The sequence below is a fragment of the Peromyscus eremicus genome, chromosome 6, assembly GCF_949786415.1.
Source record: "Peromyscus eremicus chromosome 6, PerEre_H2_v1, whole genome shotgun sequence".
Classification (NCBI taxonomy): Eukaryota; Metazoa; Chordata; class Mammalia; order Rodentia; family Cricetidae; genus Peromyscus; species Peromyscus eremicus.
Genome location: NC_081421.1, coordinates 76,929,661 through 76,950,499, shown reverse-complemented (window position 1 = coordinate 76,950,499; position 20,839 = coordinate 76,929,661). Strand labels below are relative to the sequence as shown.

Here is a 20,839-nt window from a genome sequence, read left to right as displayed (position 1 = left end):
GATTTGGTTTTGTAAGATGTTCTGTGGTTAGATGGTGGTGATGATAGCTGCAGACCAGTATGCACAGTGGAACTGAACTCTTGTACTTAAAAACCATCAAAACGGCATGGGTTTTGTTATGTATATTTTACCACAGTTTTTAAAAGGCAAGGGAAGAACAGAGAGGAGAAGGGGAAGAAACCGTTGCAAACATGAGTGAAATGGCCTTTTGTGAACAGGGTTGTATGTAAGCACCTCGGGAGAGCTTGTTAGGAAGATCCATCCTCTGAGCCCTTGACCGATCTATTTTTGTCCATCAGCGTTGTCACTGATCGGCACTTTGTGGCCACCTCTCCATCACTGTTCATGTTGCTTTCTTCTCCCTTGAGCTCTAAGGATGGTGGTTCCTGGAGAACCTGTCTTTGAGGCCCTCCCTGCCTACTGGTACCCACTGAGCACTGTCAGCTTTTAGCAGTGTCTTCGCATCTCATTCTGGGTATGCAAGCTTTCGGTAATTAACAATCTCATGCCTGACCTCTCTGCCAGGCTGCATCTGGAACTGCAGCTGTCTGCTAGACTTCACTCCAGCATCTCCAATTGTTTGGCCCAAACAGGACTCTGGTTTTCCCTTGTTCTGCTGTTCCTGGCTGTAGTGAAAGACATGATGTATAAGACACACACTAGGAATCCCTTTCCCCGGCCTTGCTTCCGGCTCAGCTCAACTGTCAGCACTCCTGCTTGTCCCAACTGTGACCACATACTACACAGGCATCCCGGTTTCCCCATCTACTATTTGTACTTGGCTCCCTTTTTCTGAATCAACCATTCAGTAGCTACCACCCTCCACAGGCTGGTTATGTTCGCTGTGGTCTTCCCTAGAGCTACTCAGTAAATATTTCCTGTCTTCTTCCCCTCGTGTGTTCCGCGAGGTCATACGGGTAATTCTAGCGATGAGCTGTGAAGGAACGGTGACATGAGTCACTTTGCCGGAGCACATAGGCCAATATGATGCCAGTGTTCTTTTCCCTCAGGCATGGTAACGAGCAATGTCTGAGATGTTGGCTGCTCTGTCATCTCGTGCCTCTGGATAAATATATCGAGCAGGGCTCCCCGTGTTGATGGGATGGGCCCATAGGAACAACAAGAGATATGCCTCTGCTGCTTTCCAGCCTCTGAGAGCTGAAGGCTGTTAGTGCAGCGCAACCTGACCTGCGCTGATGAATACTGACCCTGTTAGCTTTTAAGGCTCTCATTAGAACCGGTGCCTCAATGCATTCTGCTTGCTTGACCAGACAGGAAGGTGGAAGAAGGCACAGCGGCCTGCTTGGGCATCAGAGGACTTCTCTCAGCAGTTGGGTTCCCTACAGAGCAACAGTAATTTAGATGCAGTTGTACAGAAACGGATGTACCTTCCACTCGCCTCTCTACAGGCCACCTTCTGAATTTAATTAGAAGCCTGGGGTAAGAAGAGAGGACATTCTGTTAAGCTGGAGTGTTCTTTTAAAATTTTTGAGTCTATGATACTATTTTTTAAATAGTTGTTTTGTTTTTGTTTTTGTTTTTGTTTTTTTTCCTAAGGCTTTGCCAAGTTGTACTTTTATGAGAGTTAGCAGTATTTCTCTCCGGGAAATACAAAATACAAAAGCATTGTACTTTTCCAGCTAGGAGTGTGACCCATTTCCTCACAGAGGCTTCAGCATCTGTAGAGGCCGCCTGTGATGCTGAGTGGCTGAGGGTCAGCCAGGTCCCACGTCCCCAGTGCTCTGAGCTGCAGCCCGACAGCAGGCAGGCAGGCCCCAGCCTGTTGTGGTGCCCAGGTGTCCTTCGAGCAGTGAAAACCCAACGGCCCTTCGGCCTGTCTCTGACTCGGGAAGTGGCTATCCACGTACGTGAAGCGAAGAGAAAAACAAAAGCTATGCTGTGCCCTGTGTGCGTGTGCCGCCTGCTGAATCCGGCAACAGAAAATGACAAGAGAAATGGGCAAGAGACAGAGATTTAATTGAATAAAAACTCCAGGCTGTGACAGGGGTGGGAAGACACAAAGCAGTAATTAACAACATAATTTTTTTAAATGATGATACAATTAATTAACATCCTGGGTAAGTGCAAAGGGGGAGGGGAGCATCTCTCAGCCAAGAAACACTGTGAAATGAAGGAGAGGAGAATCTGGTGTCTTTTGCAAACCTCTATGTGCAAATGGCCTGGGTTATCACAACTTCAGCAAAGCTCACCACCATCCCCAAGGGTTCCTTGCACTAGGGGAAGCCAACAAGCCAGTCAACTTTGAATTCCAGTTTATTCTGCATGAGCTTTCTGTGAGTTCTCATCTGTGAGGGAGGAATCCGAGGCTAATGAAAGCAGAAGTCTATTCATATCATTCATGCTTCAGGATGAGGAGGACTGATCTGGCCACCCTTGGTGGGGGCTCCGGGGAAGGGAACCTGGGAGCTAAAAGCCTTCCTGGAGTGAGCTTCCATGCCTAATGTATACCAAAGCTGATGGAACTAAAGAGGTTGACCAGGGCATGGTTTCCTGAAACTGTTGGGATGTTCACTTATGGGACAGAGTATCTGTGACATAGAAGGGTCTCTCAGACAGGCAGTGTTATTCCATAATTCATGCAGACCACACCCTCCTCTCTAAAAGCTTAGAATGGAGCATCCCACCTGCCTGAGGGTTTAGGGGTGGCAGCTGGGCATGCATTTGGAACCCACTTCTGGGAGGATGGAGTGCTCACACTAATGTCTACGTTCCTTATGACCCAGGGGACCCAACTGTCCCCTTCCTAGTTATCCTGCTGTGTGGCTGCAATGGTCCAGCTAGAGTCAAGAAATACAATGAAGTTGCTTGCTTGCTGGGACTCTTGTCATGACCTTGTGGGTTTTCTCCATCTCAAGAGTACTTCTAAATAGGGGACGAGGACTGCCTGACCAAAAAGGCATATCAAGATATTTGGGGAGAAAATCTTTACACACCAGCCCCTAGCCCAAGGCTCATACTCAGTGGGGTCTAGACTCATCTACATTTACTAGAAAAGTGGACTGCTTCTCTTGCCACAATATCCCGTTGGCTCATTCCAATCTGACCACTCTTCTGGCTAGCAGACGAAGACATAAAGTTAGATCAGCAGAGAACCTTGGTGGCTTGACTTAAAATGGGAGCTACATTATTTATTTATTTATTTATTTATTTTGTTTTGTTTTTCGAGACAGGGTTTCTCTGTGTCGCTTTGCGCCTTTCCTGGGACTCACTTGGTAGCCCAGGCTGGCCTCGAACTCACAGAGATCCACCTGGCTCTGCCTCCCAAGTGCTGGGATTAAAGGCGTGCGCCACCACCGCCCGGCGGGAGCTACGTTATTAAATCGCTACTCCTATAGCATGGGGGCATAGGTAGAGAGTAAGACACGAGGTATGAGGGTGGCTTTTGTGTTCTTGACCTTCGGTTGTTGAAAGAAGGGTTTTTCCCCAGCTGACTGGCTTCCTGCAAATCTTACAGCGCTGAAAATCGGTACCGTGTAGCCACAAGCGGAGTGGTAACTCACCTTCGTGTGTTTGCTTTAGACTGAGCAGATCACCCTGCTTCTAGGGCATGGTGGGAAGGCCACTAGTCACTCAGTAGGAATGTGCTATTATAAATACAGTCGTTCGTTTTTGTTTTCTAAACTGAATTTGGCCTAAGGTAGAGATCTAATAGAAAAACAAACAAACAAGCAAAGATCCTCTCACTGAGACAGAAACAAACAACACAGAATACTTACTAGTTAATAGAACTAAAGTTTAAGGTAAGTTAGTGACTCAGAGTCTGAACTAGTCTCTGGCTGACTGGGTTTCAACTAACAGGAGGCTCTTCACAGACAGGCAGACTTAAAAATGTGGTTTGGATTTCAAAATGCCCCATTCAGATAAGAACATGTTATCTAGATTTTTCTTTGCTCTGTTTAGGCATTTTAAGCAGCTGCTTGGTGCTTTGTGGAATTATAAAGCTATGTATAACACAGAAATCGTTCTGGAACATATGCGCCTCCTTTCTTTACAATGAAAGTTATTTTTGAGAACTAAGCTTGTGTTTTCAAACAAATGTGATCATTAACTGTGGCGTGTTGGAAAACATATGGCGTGGTTAGTTTCAGCGGGACCGTTCCTAAGGAAAGTGCTAAGTTCCCGCGAGGAATCCAAACTGTTCCAGTTGGGGAAAGAGGGGAGCAGGGGTCCCCCACAGAGTCACAAACATGGCAGAGGTCTCATGATTTCAACGTGGGACAAGAAGACCACGTCTTGGCTTGTGTCACAGCAGTGAAGAGCTCCCAAGAAGAACAATCCACCTCAGACAGGCTCCGAGATTGATAGGTCTCGTTCTTGCAGGACGCTGAAAACATGGCCACAGCTCCAGGGGTGAGCGCTTGGTGGAGGCACAAAATCTCAGATTCAGTCTGCCTTTCCCCAATAGACAGCTTATTTTACATTGTATGTCCCAGAACCAACTTCTGGGCTCTCCACTCTTTGTTTTATATCTCTAACCATTGTGTTTTCCTTTCTTTCTTGACAGGAGACCCAAACAAAGCGAAAAACCACGAAAACATCACCTTGGGAGACAGAAAAGACTAAGACAGGTCTGATCACAAAAGACGAGTGTCTCGGCCTTGCCCCCGCACAGGAGCAGTGAAGACCATGGGCTGCAGGCAGTGGCTGCTGCGGCGGCGGCGGCGCGGCGGCGGCCATCACCGTGACTGCACAAACACTGCGTTTGGACGACCAGAAGAAGTGTGAAAAGAACGTTGCTGAGTCCCGTTTGTGTGGCTCGGCTGTGCGGCTCATGGTGTCGGAGGTGGTTTCGGAGATGGGCATGAGCTCTCACTGTCGAAGCTGGCAGCTCGGCCCTGCCACTGTGGGGAGAAGAAAACCCGGTTATTGATGGGGGGGGGGGGATTGATATCTCAGATTCGCTGGCCCATGCACTGTGTCCATCTCTCCCGGCCTCAGTAAGCTTTCTAGACCTTTGCTGTCAGCCATGCAAAACTAAGATACAAGCTCAGAGCTGTTTGCAATGCTTGGTTTTTTAGAAAAGATCTACTGCAGACTTAATTTCAGCTTCCTTTACGATATGGAGTGTGTGTGTGTGTGTGTGTGTGTGTGTGTGTGTGTGTGTGTGTGTGTTAATGCAGTGCTATGACTGAACCATTTCTGAGTGCTTTGGCCATTTTTCACACACTGAAAATCAGATTATGTTAGCAGCAAAGAGAGGCAGCATGTGCCCTTACTGCCAAGAACCTGCGATCACGAATTATTAGTGATTTGTCTGGGAGCCGTTAACACAGGAAAAAGTAACCCTGGTGCTGCTTCGGTTGGGGCTCTCTTCTTCAGTCTTAAGGCATCCTATGAGCGTCTGCACTGGCTTGTGAAGGGGCAGGAGGTGAGGAGACACAGCCCCGCCCATTCCCTCTACACCCCTCCTCCCTGTGCCCCTCGGAGCCCCATTGAAGTGGGTGATGTAATGAGGCGTAATGGAGTGAAGGAGCGCAGAGGATGGATGGACCTGTGCCTGGAGCCATTGGACCCTTCTTTGGATATAAAAGCCAGTCATAGGTTTGTGATGTTTTCTGGGCAGAGATCTGACCCTGTGAATATTCCTGACCTATCTGGCAGGGCTTTAACTTCAAAGTGAGGCAGTGTCCGCTGCTCACTCAATCTTTTGTGGCTGGGAGAACCAGTGCTTTCTCATTGCCAGCAGAGCAGGCTCCAGAAGGAGGGGGGAGAGGGAGAGAGGGATGGAGAGGGGAAGAGGGAGGGAGGGCAGGAGGGAAGGGGGGGGAGAGAGAGAGCGCTAAGTGGTCTGGATGGCTTTCTGAACCACAAATCCAGCGCCTTTCTGCTTCTCATGAGCTATAGGGATCTCTTTCCTGAAGAGATGGAGCCGAGGGAGCATGCATTCGAATGCTGTGGGAGGAATCCAGGACAAAGTTCCCCTTTCTCAACCATTTCCAGACGGAGCTGAGATACCTGAGAAGTAGACCATTTAGCTTCAGTACCGCCTCCACAGTAAACGGGACGCCTACAGGGCCAAGGAGAGTCCATGCTTCTTCTCTGGGTTACTTTCTCCTTAGTTCTCCCTGTACAGTCACACTGAAGGTTTCTACAACCACCTTAAGGGCTGGAGGTGTGGATGACAGCCACGGCATGCCCCTGACCTGAACTATCTCAGTATGTTAGAACCAGGGGTGAACTTGGGACACAAGTAAGCAAACAGAAACACAGAGAAGTCAAGATCCAGACAGTTAGGGGCAGAGCCAGGACCCAGTCAGGTCTCCTCACTCCCAACACACCGTCCTTTCTAGGCCATCCTGCCACTGTGCTGGCGTGTGACCACCCGCTAGGGGAGGAAAGAGACACACAGTGTAAGCCGAACCCTAACCTCTTCAGGTCCACACCAGGTACTTACTCCTAACTCCAGTGGCTGTCTCTCCGCTTGCAGCATCCACGTGAGTGAAATCACAACCGAGGGGTTCCCTGGTGAAATATTTTAGATACATAAATGCCTGGTTCTTGAGCCCCCTGTGACTTCTGACTCCAGTGTTTCTTAACCAGAAGGTGACCTGAGATGGTTCCTTGTGTTTCCATTAGCAGAACTCCAAATCACTCCCTTCCCACCTCTAGTCAGTGTAAGGTACACAGCAATGACGGGACTCTCCCCTGGGCAAGCATGCCACTTAAACAGCCTGACCCACAGGCCAGGTCAGGGTCGAAAACACGAGATGACTAGGCGAAGGGCCTTGTTCCCTTCTATGGCAGCCCAGAGAGCAGTCACGCAGAGCATAACTGTTTATTTGGAACTAATGAGGAACACTGGCCCCGCTCCCGGCCCCTGAGTTTTCCTATGAAGATAAAGGGAAGAGATGGGCTTCATGGACAATGCAAAGGCGAGTGATTCCAGCAGACTAATCAAGGTAGCTCTAAAATGACAGAAAACCTGTCCCCAGCACACGGGGAGCTCGCTGTTCTGGGGCAGCTGTGTCCTACTCGGGTCCTTTGCTGTACTGAAATGGGTAATGTTCCAACTGCGATCTCAGAATCTATGTCAGATGATCTGAACATGCTCCTTTGTTCATGAAGCACCTTGAATAAGGTCACCGGTCAAACCATCTGGGGAGGGGGGGCGGCGACAGTGACGCGTAGCGCTGGGAGGGAAGGGTACTGGTTATGGCTTAATGGACTTTTATTCATGAGAGATCCAATCAGGGAAGAAATGCCTTTCCAGTTAATTTGTTTCCCTCAACCTTAATTTTAAACCCCAAATAGTCGAGCGTGCAGGGTGCTCTCTGTTCTCATTAATAAAAAAGAAGTGATCACAGCGTTGGAAACTCCGCTGAGAGAGGTGTGAGACAAACATGGACTGCTTTGCAGAGATTAGGCCATTCATCATCTCGAAAGCTGGGAAGATTTCTTTATGGGTAGCACAAATACAAGATCTGAGTTTGTAGCTAACCAGTCCCACAGAAGGCAAGGTGTGAGCTCACGGGATGTCTGGAGGACACCGGTGAAAAGAAGCCCAGGAACAGAGTGACAAGGTCTTATTAGCCGGGCAAGGCTGTAGACGCAGTTTTAGAAAGGTGCGTTAACTGTGGGTGTTGAGAGGGGCAGTAAAACCACCCCGGTGTGGACTGCCGGAGTCCTAAGCTGCCAAGACAAATGTCATCTTCAGCGTCTCCTCGCAGAGAGAAGCAATCCTCTGAGCAGAAGAAAAAACGAGAGGAGAGCGGGTGGGGGGAGGGGCGCTCTCCCCGCCGCCAGGTCAAGGGAAAAAAGTAAACCCAAAGGATATGAATCAATTTAATCTCTTTTTCGTTTTCCATATACAGTTACTTTCCCTTTACTGTCTCATCAAATATTCATTTTCAAGGGCTTCGCTCCGCTTTATCTTGCCTTTGTCATCTGGACCAGACAGTTGGAGTTTCTCAAAGAAAAGGCCCTTGGAATCAATTATTTGGCTTAATTAGACAGTATTCATCACGATTCCAGGATCAGGGCCTGGCACGGCTCAGGTACTTCGCACTTCGCTCCGGCCGGCCGCTGCTGCTCTGGTGGTTTCTTTTGTCAGAGGCGGGCGGGAGGGCCTGGCAACGTGACTCTCTATTGCAGGTTGCAGATTAGAGAAACAGCTGTGGTTCAACATGGAGGTTCCTGGGCCCATTTGCCCCTGAGAGTTAGCACTCATCAGAACAGCTGAGATCGGGGTGTCTTTTCTTCTCATTTATCAACCCGGAAACCAAGGACCAGAGGAGGGCAGTGAATTACTTAAAGCGTCACAGCACACCGAAGGCCTCTTACGGCACATTCCATGCCAGGCCCCCAAACTACTTGAAATTCTATTCTTAAATGTCTCCACAATATTATAACACCGGAGGTGGGGGGGGGATTAAGGCATCACTTCCTGTCCCCGGGTTGAATCCACATGGACTTCGGTGGGATGCAAGAATGGCTTCAGGTTGGTTAGTGCTCTGCCCGGTGAGCCTACATATGACTGGGAGTAGGACCCTCACTCAGCCAGAAGAGTCTTCTGGCTGAGAGGGCAGGGCTCCACGAAGGGAGGAGGAGTCCTGGGAGACTGGTCTCTCACTGAAGTACCACAGGTGTGGTAAAAGCTGGGCAGCCACAAGCCTGGATGGGAAGACCTGAGTTGGCAGGATCTTTGGCCTATTCCTCGATTCTGCCTCGGGGCTTGGGCAGGTACGCTGACTAGTCTGGCTCCCTGGAAGCCACCTTCTCCAATAGATTTCAACATGTCCAACCCCCTTAGCTTTTGTTCTTTCTGGAGACGACACCTTGGACAATAGTTGGGATTGCTGTACCCACCCGAGGAAGGAAGGGGGTCTGCAGGTGTGCCGTGCCTTTTCTGATCGGAGTGGGAAAAGTGGGTCACTCTCAAAGACCATGTGGAAGAAGGGAGAACTCTTTAGTTTGAAATTAAAGGTTTCCTATTTTGTACAGTTCTCTAGGCATAGTGAGTGCCTACTAGGATGGCGGAATTATCAGCAGGCTTTCCAGGATGAGCTGGGTATGAGATACTGAAAACGAAGCCAAAAGCTTGACTGCCCACCCCAGCACCCAAATCCTAGCACATTTGAGGAAAAGCAGGCCTGGGGACCACAAGAGAAGAAAGGGGAGGGGATTTAGGGGGATGGTATTTTAGGGTCCAGGTTATGGGAGGTCTGGACAATAGGAGCCAGTGGTGGTTCTTCAGAAGGGCAGGACCAGGAGCAAAGTGTCCAGGCAGATGTGTCCTGAGTCTGGAAAGAGCACAGGAGCTTTCATCTGTTGGGTTTGGTGCAGGTTGGACAGACAATAAATATCCCTCAAAGCTGCCATGGAGAGAGGAGTGATGGGCTCAGAGGAGGCCAAGACTGGAGGCCCGGCTTTGTTAGAATGCAGGCCTCCAGTTTCAGCCAGGGGATGTGTGTGACACGTGACACCGTACTCCCTCCTAGCTACAGTAAGAAGCAGCGTGCAGCAGATGGAAGTGTGCTCGCTGGCTGTCTCAGTGGATGAGATGGCCTGCCAAGCAGGAGCTGTCTGGAGCCTCAGGGAACTTACTGTTCTGATGGAGGTGGAATTCCTTGCCAATTCTGACCTCACCCCCTGGGGGCTTACTCCTACAGGACTAAATTGGCCCAGGAGCTTTTGAAAGCTTTTCAGGCCTGGCACAATGGACTTCCGGGAACTTCTTCAGAGTTCTTACTTTCCATTAAGAACTCGGTGTTGCTTTTGAACTTTGTTATTTTTCGAGGCAAGGTCCTGTGTAGCCCACATTGGCCTCAAACCTGCTATGAAGCTGAGGTGACCTTAAGCTATGACTCCTCCTGCCAAACACTGGCCACCACACCACACCTGGCTTTAGGCAGTGCTGGAGCTCGAACTCAGGGCTTCATGCATGCTAGGCCAGGCATCAACTGAACTGCATCCCTAGCCCATCACTGTTACTTCTGAAATGCTCACAATGCTCAGGGACTTTGCCAGGCAGCCTCCATCTTCTTTCTCATCTGTGTGTTATCCACTGGGTGTTCCCCGTGTCCCTTTCCATAAAAGGCGGAGGACTCCCAGCAGCCGTCTGCCATTCTCCAGCCCACGCCATCATGCAGTAAACATGGCAATGGCCAGGCGACCTCACCCACCTCTTTGAAGGATTTCTTTACCTCCACCAAGGAGTGCCAGTGTGCAATGGGCTTCCGTGGGTATGCCAGCATCTCATTCCAGTGGTCCCTGCCAAGGCCTTCAGCATTGATCCCCACTCTACAGACTCCTATGATCTCATTGTGGCCAACTCTGAGGGAGAAACAAAGGTCTTAGTATTGGTCATTCAAAATGCTACCAGAAAGAGAGGTCCTTTGGGAGAGGGACTCTGTCTAGTACATCTAACTCAGAACCACGAGCTCTGAAGATCAATGCATATCAGGGTCTTCAGCTGCCAGTGGCCCTGAGGCTTTGCCCAACCTCTTATGGTAAGGGACTTAAAGAAGGGAGCAAAGGCTACAGACTTACTTGGAATCTCAGGAAACAGTGACAGAAGGCCCCGCTGGGTGTTAGGAGCCCGACTCTTCACTTATTTGACTTGGGAAGCATGTTACAACCTCTCTGGAGATCCCAGCACTTGGAAATAAACCAACCTGCCCTGAGCATCATTTCTCCATACCGCTAGTGGCTAGGCTTCGATTTATTCACTCAGCAAGAACATAAATCATCCCTCAAGTATGTTCATCAAGCACCTACTATGCCTGAGAACCCGAGCTAAAAATCTAAGGTTGAGGCTTTATTGTGTGATTTCTGCATCCTTCAGCTAAAACGATACTTGGAGAAGAGTCATGGGAGATGAAGTGGTTGAAAATGGATCTGAGCCAGCCTTAAGAGGGAAGAATCCAAAAAAGAGAAAAGAAAGGGCAGGGGAGTTAGTGGGATGGTAATTTGGGGTCCAGATTATTGGAGGTCTGGACAATGGGAGCCAGTGATGGTTTTTCAAAAGGGCAGGACCAGGAGCAAAGTGTCCAGGCAGGCGGTGGCTGACTTAGGGCCAAGGGTGATGAGGGCTGCAGAGCCATCCTGCAGGAGAGGAGATGCTAGAGAGGTGTTTGAAAGGGCAGAAGACGGGGCTTGGCAAGCAGAAGAAAAGTAGTCAGGGATGAATTCAAGCAAGCTGGCAGGTAGAGTTATCCCTGATGGGAGCAGACTGGGAAGGGAAATTGGAGCTTTTGGTAAGGGGAAGCCCATGTTCTTCCTCAAATTCCCATGTGTTTCTTAAGTGGAGCCATATTTGAAACTGATGGGCCCTGAACTACAGGTCTAAGGTCAAGGGCCCCTATGCTGCATTGGAGGAAGGTAACCATTCTCCTCTGGGAAGGCACCTACCTATCGTAGTCCATAACAGAGATGAGCAGGCTCACTTGGTCCATGTTTTCTGGGGGGATGTCAAAGATGATGGCCTCGTTGTAGACAGGGTTGAGGGTGTTCTTTTTTATGGTTGTTTTCTTCTTTTTCAGTCTCCGGCCGTCACACAGCAGGGACACTTTGACGTAGGGATCTGTGCCAGTGAGGTCAGTGCAAGAACATGGTGCGTTAAACTGATAGTTGTTGTTTCGTTTGTTTGCTTTTCAACACAGGCTCTACTCTGTAGCCCAGGCTGGCCTCAAACTCACAACCATCTGCCTGCCTCAGCCTTCCCAAGTGCTGAGATGACAGGTGTGAGCCCTCGATAGACAGATGTTCTTGAACAGCCTTTGTCGCAGAGGGACTGAATCTCTGGACCCACGGCTGCTCATCAGATGGGATCGGTGGGTTAAGATAATTAAGTCACTTTGTACTTATGTAGAACACCTGTCTCTGAGGATGCTCCACACTTAATAAACGCAGTCTTTAGCTACCTTTGTATTCTTGGGAGAATGCCTAATGGTGTGTCACTAATAGGAAAACTAGCCCCAATTTAGACAAGACACTTGTCGATGGTTATGTAGTTTCCAACCCTGAATCTCAGCTGCACCGTGGCTGGAGAGCTCAAGAGAGCATTGACGCTAACAAAGGCCCTAGTTTTTTTTTCAACCTATACAGAATCATTTTCTCTGGAGGTGTGCCAGCTTTTTAGCCAAAAGATAAAGGGGGTAAAAATAGGACTCAGTGCTGCCCAAGGAACAGCCACGTGTTAGAATGAAGCCACAGCATCAGTCACAATGCCGCTCCTCTCCTTCCCACTCAAAGGCATGATTTTGGGTCCCACTGTCCCAGTAATCTCATTTCCATTTGGAATCAAGAAGCAGAGAAGTGGCCCTGCCCGCTGCTTCCCTGGAAGCCATTTCCTGGCCACTTCTGAGCAGTGAAGCAAGGAGGAACGGTGGCCAGGAGAGTGAGTGAGCAATCCCCAAAGACTGGGGCAGCTGGTTGACATTTTATTTCTCAGTGGGATCTTGGATTCTCTCCATGCTGCAAAGACATGTCTTTTTATTAAACTCCCATGTTCCTCCTAATCTTCTCTCCCCTTTAGCTCTCTGAATGGGTATTTCATGGTCATCTTTCTACCCTGAAATTTTCTACTCATCCAGATGAAGGGACACCTATTATATCTCATAGCACAGGTGTCTCAGTCACCATCATAATTAGTATTTATGCTGCACAGCTCAAGAAAAAAGACAATTCACAGGTAATAATAGCTTTGAGACCTCGATGTGCTCAGACACCTTCTTGTCCAGAAGCCAAGGCGCATGTGAACTTGTTAGGAGGCACGAGCCAAAGTAGCCCCGCTCCTGGCCTTGTAGTTCTGAGGTAAGCAGCTGTGCCTCCAGGACCCCTGAGCACCCACTAGGCCTCATACTGTTTGGCGTCATGTAGGGAAAGGGCAGATGAAGGCTCCACTTAGAGTAAAAACTAGACACCCACGAGATGAGCCCAACCGAGCTCCAAGCCTTGAAAGCATTCTCATAGACGTCCAAGGGAGCTGCTGACTAACCAGTATGGCGGTGGCAGCTGTGCCTTAGCCACAGGGACACTTGGGTTTATGGAGGAGCTGGGGAGACCATGAGGAATTTAATCAACCTCCTGTCCTGACTATACACTTTCAGGGCCCCCCCCCCCCCCCCCCCCCGTTCTAGGGAGCATTTGGTAAAGAGGAAGACGTGTTGAGAGCTTGGATGCTACAGCTGTCTGGTTCCCACAGGCTCCCTTCCCTATAGTTATTCCCCAGGACATTGCTCAGGTCACCACAAGTGGAAAGAGCCAAGCCCAAGACCCATCTTTTAATATTCAAGTCTCTCCAGCTACACACTGCTTTAGAAAGTGTCTCTAGGTTTGCGCCACCTTGTTCCTCCTCTATTCCTGGGGTCAGACACTCCATTCAGAACACACTTCCATTTAAGGAAAATACAGGCACAGCCACTTGTCCCATGAGCCACTGGGCCGGTGCCTTCTTTCTGAGCTCTGTCCATCCATGCAAGGAATATCTGGTTTATAGCATTCAGTGAGCAGATTTCATTCTGCAGGAACTGAGCTCTCACCAGCATCCAAGAGGCTAATCAGAGAGCAGAGATGACTGCTCCCCAGGGTGCTTCTGGGAAATGGCTGTGGCATGGAGTGAAATGGTGGCCCCAGATGATCCTTGAGGTCTGTTCTTCTCTATGATGCCCTGAGCACCAGGGGGCCTAAAGCCCAGCACTGTATTCCTGCCTCATTGTGTGGGAGTCATCAGAATTCAGCATTTGGTACATGTTCTTATGATAAGAGATGTCTATCACCAGGTTTACTTTCCATCTCCCCTGCAAAACATTTATCACTGATATCTCCATTTCATAGGCAGAAAATGGAAGCTTAGAGAGATTAAATGATTTGCCTGGGAAGTTGGTCCCAGGCCTGACTCCAAAGTCACTTTTGACCACTAGATACAAAGCAGTGTAAACCAAAGGCATCGGAGACAAAAGGGTTAATCCACACTTCTGTAGCATACTGGTTTTTCTAATTATTTTGTACCACTTTTATTCTCATGGTTCTAGGAGATAGGCTTGGATAGTTGATTCTGGGCTAGTTTGGATCAAAGAGAGGAGGAAGATCTTTGGTTTTAGAGGTCAGTGCCAGACCTCTAAGGCTGGAACACAAATTAAGGAGCTCTGTTTTCTTTCCACTTTAGTCCAATGTCAGACCTGTCTGGGCTGAAAGCAACCACAACCTCAACCTCACAAACAGATCATAAGGCGCCCCGGGCATGCGGGTATCCACTTCATCACCTTGGGCCAGATTCATATGCTATCTGTAAATTCATTTATTCACCGTTCACTTGCTCATTCATTAGTCCACATTTCATGAATGCTTATGATGTTTCACGCATTGCTCCAGAGACTTGCACATCTCAATGAACAAAATATGCATCTCAGGTGCAAAGGAGGCCCTTGCATTTACAGAATCCAGCTGAGATTTAACATAGGATTCCAGACCCAGGTAGGAACAAGGGGAAGCTGTGAGGGAGAGGTTAGAACTTAACGTTAAAAACAATCGCTTCACCCCAAACCCTCTGATTTATAGCAGTCCTTGTTATCATCTATGGCTTCCCTCTGAGATCACTCTCTAGCACATCAATTTGATTACAACAGAGAAGACAGTGTTGGGGACTAGGGCAGCAGAATCCTATTTCCCTCAGCCGCCTTGAGAGTCCTTAGTGAATTTCTGTCCTCGTGTGCACTTATTTTGGTATTAAAATGAAATCTACATTGGCTGTATTTGGGGGAAGCTGGCTTGCTGTTGCCGAGAGCTTTTTCCCATGTCAGCAGAGGTTCATGACGCTCTCTGCTGCATCCTGATGTGAGTCAGATGCTTTGGGGGAGGAAGAGCTGCTTGGGGGCCCTGGGTGAGGGCTTTGAGGACTCAAGTGGGCACTGCAGTGACTGTGGGAGGCTGGAGCAGGGACTTGAAAGGATTCAAAGAAAACTCAGTTTCCAAGTCCCCAGACCTCTTCCTCCATCTTCATAGGGTGTACCTGGGCCCAGATGTTTTCAGCTGGACCATCAGCCTCTCTCTCGTTTTATTCTCTGCCATGGAGGGTACTGAATCCAGGGTTTTAGTCATGCTAAGCAAGTACTCTCTCTAGCACTGTGCTACGTACCTGGCTCTTGTGTTTTGGGGACAGGGTCTCACTACGTGGCTGATGCTGGCCTTGAACTTGCTATTTGCCTAGACGGCCCTCCAATTGAAGTCTTCTTGCTTCAGCCTCCCGGACTCTGGGATTCAGATGTGTGCCACTATGATTTTTTTCCCACTATCATCACCTTTTCCTGGCACTTGTAATCATATTTCCAGGAAAATAAATAGTGAACACAAAAGAAACACTTGGAAAATTGTTTTCTGTATTTTCATTCAAGGTCAGAGATGCCTTCCATATGGTTTTACACTGATAATCAGAATCATTTCAAGACTGGATGGAGGTCTTAGGAAACAAACCAAGCCTCTTCCCATATTCAGCATCCTGATGCAGCCCCATGCTCTCTGGGAAATTCTCTGGAAGGCTTCACTAATACACATCTCAGGGCCGTTTGAACTCACAGTGGGGAAGGAGGTTTCCAGGCCTCAAGCTACTGCTTTGTTAACTCAAAACACAGATAAGTTCCCTTATGACAGTGGTTCTCAACCTCCTTGATGCTGTGACCCTTTAATACAATGCCTCATGCTGTGGTGAACCCCAACCATAACGTTATTTTCATCGCTATTTTATAACTGTAACTTTGCTACTGTCATGAATCTTAATGTAAATCTCTGACATGCAGGATATCTGACATGCAACCCCGAAGGGGTTTAGAACTGGTTTAGAACCGCTGCCCTATGGCAACCTGCAGAGCGGCAGGAAGGACCGAATCTCTTGTACCCCGTCAAGTCTGCAAGTTTCTGCAGCCGCCTTCACACAAGCGTCTCCCTGCGGCTGGAACTGCACTAGATTTCTATTCAACGCAGCTGCTGTGGTGCTAAGACTGATGCAGGAGCTTTGCAGGAAAACCACAAATACTTGAACCCAAATGCACTTTGCTTTCCAGTGTATCCACTCCTTTGGTGAATGCAGTTTGCAGACTGCCGCCCCAGGCCTGGGTGAACCTGCTAACACTTACATTCTAACTCCACATAACTTCTGTAAGTTCTGGAGCCCCATATTAACTGGGAAGGCTGACCATCCCCAACAACGAGACTAATACTAAGAATACTAAGAATAGTATCTACTGAGTACCTATAAGTGTGTGGATTACTGAGCATATTCTGAATTTGACCAGTGCACAGGATTGACACTCCTCCTTTTCAGATGTAAAAAACTGCTGCAATTTAGATCTTGAATGTCCCTCCAGGATATTGAAGCCCTGGTCCCCAGCCTGTGGAACTAGTCATGGTAGAAACTCTAGGCTCCTAGGGACATGCCCTTGAAAGGGATATTAGGACCTTGATCCCACTTCTCTCTCCTTATTTCCCAGCTGGTACGAGGGTAACAGGTTCCCCTAACAGGTCTCCTTGCCATGAGGTACTGGACTACCACAGGCTCAAAGTAAGAGGGTCAGATGACTACGGGCTGACACCCTAGAGCCTGTGAGCCAAACAATCTTTTCCTCCTTCAAGTCAGTCATGACAGATCTATGCCTACACAGAGGCAGAAGACCAGTACAGAATCCACATCTTTACATAGGAAGGAGGGGGCAGAGGGGGATTCAGACGCAGGCAGTTTGCCTCCTAAGGAGAGTGGCAACTCTTGCCCTTTCTTCCTGAATACTCTTCTAAATCCTACTGTGTGGACTTCAGGGAGGCCAAATGATAAGCCCCGGCTAGGAGAGGTACCTGAGTAGCCTGTGATGTCCATTGCCTTGAGATTGCGACACTTGATCACTGTGAGGGTGAGCCTGCCTGCTGTGGGCAGGTAGCAGAGCGAGAACATGATCTCTCCCAGGTCCACACTTTCCTGCAAAAGAAGCAGATGAAAGAGCAGGTGAGGTGTCCTTGCTTTCCTGGCAATGGCTGTGGGGAACTCTGGAGCTCAAAGTGTTCGGAACTGCAGGATTCGATGAGTTTAAGACCCAAGGGACTGGTCTCATCTGGGGTAACTGGGAACCAAGGGCAATGATTACAGTGATGCCCCTTCAAATACTCACCTCTTCAGTGTTCTCTCTCTCTCTCTCTCTCTCTCTCTCTCTCTCTCTCTCTCTCTGTTTTAAATTTTGAGACCAGTTTGAGGCTCACCTCAAGCTTGCTCTGCAGCTATGGATGACCTTGAACTTCTAATTCTCCTGCTTCTACCCTCTGAGTTCGGGCTGGGCTTACAAGCTTGCATCATAACTGGTTTCTGAGCTGCTAGGCAAGCACTCTGCCACCAGAGCGGCCCGGCAGCCCATCCTTCTTGCTTCTGATCAGATTCTGGCCCCATCTGTGTATCCTGCTTTGGATACTAGCTCTATGCATGCATGCCATGGCTGCAGACCTTTGGTGTTTATATGCCCTTGCCCTGTTACTAAGCCTTCGACGACCCATCTATCCAGTCATGTGGTCAGAACACACGCTCCAGCCCCTGGAACGTTCTTCTTCCAGGACATCTGCAACTCTTTTCTGCTCTGTTTCTCAGCTTATTGTCTTTCATGACCCGGCTGCCGTGGCCCCAGGCTCTATCTTCCTGTCTAGAAGTAGATGTGCAAGGAATCGATACCCTGCTGAGGCCATTCTGCCAACCAGCCAGATGTACACTTGCCATCCCGTGCTTTATGACCCGCCTCACATCCAGTTTGTCCTCTTCCCTTAAATGTGATGATCCTTCAGAAATACACACACGCTCTGTTGCCTCTCCTACCCCAGAATCATCCTGACTCGGGATCCCTGGAAGCTTCTGAGAGAGCAGAGTGTCCCTTCCTAGAAAGTCACAGCATCTTTCTAGAGAGATGGCAAGCATGCCCATCTGTTGTAGGAGAGAGCACCTCAACAGATTGCTTTCTCTGCCTGCTTCCTATTTATTGAAAGGGGTACAGACGGCTTAGAATTCAAAGATATGGATCTATCTCCCAGAGGTAGGTTAGGGGAGGAGGAGGCAGAGGAACAAGATGATGCCAGAGTTGGAGGTGGTTCTGATTCCAGATAGGGCCTTCTATTTGTTCATTCATCCACACATTTATTCAGTCAAAAATATTTATTGAACACCTGCCAAATGCTGGGTGTTGATTTACAGGAGAGAACAAAGAGACAAAAACCCCTACCTTCACAGAGCTTACAATTAGGGCCATAGGTACTATATATATTTGGGGTTTTTGTTTGTTTGTTTGTTTGGAGACAGGGTTTCTCTGTGTAGTTTTGGTGCCTGTCCTGGATCTTGCTCTGTAGCCCAGGCTGGCCTCGAACTCACAGAGATCCGCCTGGCTCTGCCTCCCAAGTGCTGGGATTAAAGGCGTGCGCCTCCACTGCCTGGCACTATATATATATATTTTAAAAGGCAAACAAATTAGTCAGAAGTATTAAGGGGAAAAAAGTCAGACAGAAAAGGGAGTTAATAAATTACTGTGGGGAGGTGATCCTAGCAGAATTTTTAGACAGTTAAGTCAGGTGAACCTTGACTACATCCATCTGTTCATTGATTGGTTCCTCCTCCTCCTCATTCTTCTTTTCTCAGATTTATTTTTTTTTTAGTTTTTTTTATTTTACAATTAATTTAATTTTATATATCAGCCACGGATTCCCCTGTCCTCCCTCCTCCCCCCCCACCCCCAGCCTTCCCTCCCAATCCTCCCCCCATTTCCATCTCCTCCAAGGCCAGGTCTCCCCTGGGGATTCAGCTCGGCCTGGTAGATTCAGATGAGGCGGGTCCAGTCCTCTCCTCCCTATACCAAGGCTGAGCAAAGTGTCTCAGCACAGGCCCCAGGCTCCAGATTCATTTATTCCACTTTATGTGTGCATTTTGTCCATGTACAGCGTGTGTGTACCTAGTGCCTATGAAAGTCGAAAGAGAGTGTCAGATCCCCCGGAACTGGAGTTAGAGACGGTCGTCAGGCACCATGTGGGCTGCAAGAACAGGTGCTCTTGACCTCTGAACCGTCTCTCCAGCCCGGGCTGGCCTGTTCTTATTTTCTGAATACTTCCTGGAGACATGCTGCGGGGCCGAGTGGATACTGTCCCCATGCTCACACAGTCAACCAGTCAATGATGGCGCTCAAATTCCCACCTTTCTCAGGCATCTTCCCAGACCCCTCATCAAGGGAGGGAGACCCAGAAGCTGCCCTGTGCCCTGGAACTGTGGGAACATCACCGTCCCCTTCTGTGCCTGGGGTCCATCTGTGTGATCAGTGACACGTCTGGATAACACACCATCTCTGACGGAAGCAGTCAGTGAGAAACAAGAAGAAGTCCCTCTCTCCCTCTTTCCCTTAGCAGCGCTCTAATTCTGACCCTGCCGAAAGTCCCAGACACCGTTTCAGACTCACTAGGTGCAGGAACAGGAGCCAGCACTGCGTGCTGTCCGCTTGCCCGGGGAGTCCTTAGCTACTTTCTCTCCATGAGCTCTAGCTGGTACTACCAGGTGGGAGCTCCTATCATGCCTGCCTCACACCGGAGGAAATGAATGTTCCTGAAGGTAAGGACTTGCCCGAGGCTGCGTGACTAGCAAGTCCTTTAGTGCCAGACACTCATATGTCAATGTCCCTGCTTAAACACCTCAGCTCCTCCATTGCTCGGCTTCCGAATCAAGACTCCGCTTCTTTGTTTGGGGGCTTTCAGTAACGGAGTTCCACCTCACGTCCTCATTTACTCTCTTCCGCATGCCAACTTCTGTTCCACATAACGTGTCTATCTTCAGTTACGTAGGCCGAAATCCTCTCCCCCTTGCGTAGATAACTCCATAGCTGATGAATAGCTCCTGGGAATCACCACGTCACTTACCTCTTCACTTGTGCCCTCCCCTACCATGGAGTAGCTAACAAAAGGCCCTTTGGGTGGAGGATCCCTGCCTAGCAAACCACGTGTGCTTTGGTGACAGCCAACAGCACACACAAGGAGCTGCAGATGCCGGCAAGCCAGGATGACTGCCTTAGAGCCAAAAGGTTCCCGGCAGGAGGGATGTCTGTGTCCATGCTATGGTCGAGGTAGGGCCTTGGGAAGACTTCTGGCTCCTCTAACAGGGAACAAACAAAGGCTGCTATCACCATGTCCCCATCATTGCCATGCCATAGGAGCAGGGTGGCATTTCCATATGCTGTCTCTTTCAGGGCATATGAGCTGGTTTGTGTATGAACCTGGGAGATTGGCTTTGCCTGCCTGGGATCCATCAGGGTAAATGGAGTCTCTGGGAACAGCTCTCAAGGATGGCTCCCTCTGGGAAGTACTGGGCCAAGGGATCCCCTCGGTTTGCAGGGCTGTCCTTCCCCATGAGATGTGAAGACATGTGGGTGCTAGATGTGTGGTGCAGTATGGAACCCCCAGAAGCCCACACCTAATGGTGACTTCACTCTCCATTGGTGGCCCAGACAGAAACTGGCCCAGAATCTCGTTATGATTCAGAAAGGAAATGAGTCTGGGGGCCGAAGTCCAGTTTCAGGGGCTTCTGCTATGGCAGTCTGGGTCTCCCAGGCCGGCTGGCCAGCTAGCTGCTGGGATTCGGTGGACTAAGAATGTTGTTCCACTCCACAGGCAGACAACATAGGGCTGGGGTATCTGGTCAAGCCAAGTAGGTTAATTCTGAGTAAATGGAGAGGTGGGAGGTAAACACACAGCAGCCAGTCAGCCCTTGCTGGTAGTCCCCGTACCTAGTGGGAAGGGAGGCCCCAGCTGGGCCCCAGTCTTCTCTCTGCTCTGACCCCTGTCTCAGGTTTCAACCCAATTCTACACACCTTGCCAGCCTTTTGTC

General features: G+C 49.1%; 1 protein-coding gene across 1 annotated transcript in view; it reads right to left on the bottom strand.

Annotated features, from left to right (window-relative positions):
• Positions 1 to 4,673: 4,673 nt before the first annotated feature.
• Positions 4,674 to 20,839, bottom strand: part of Syt6 (synaptotagmin 6) — a 57,579-nt gene continuing 41,413 nt past the window's right edge. Inside the window, exons 4-7 of the mRNA XM_059265991.1 lie at positions 16,804 to 16,924; positions 11,371 to 11,542; positions 10,143 to 10,293; positions 4,674 to 4,862 (exon numbers count right to left, since the gene is read on the bottom strand). Of these exons, the coding sequence (XP_059121974.1) occupies positions 4,791 to 4,862; positions 10,143 to 10,293; positions 11,371 to 11,542; positions 16,804 to 16,924 (516 nt within the window). The 3' untranslated portion in view covers positions 4,674 to 4,790. The remainder of the gene's footprint in view (positions 4,863 to 10,142; positions 10,294 to 11,370; positions 11,543 to 16,803; positions 16,925 to 20,839) is intronic.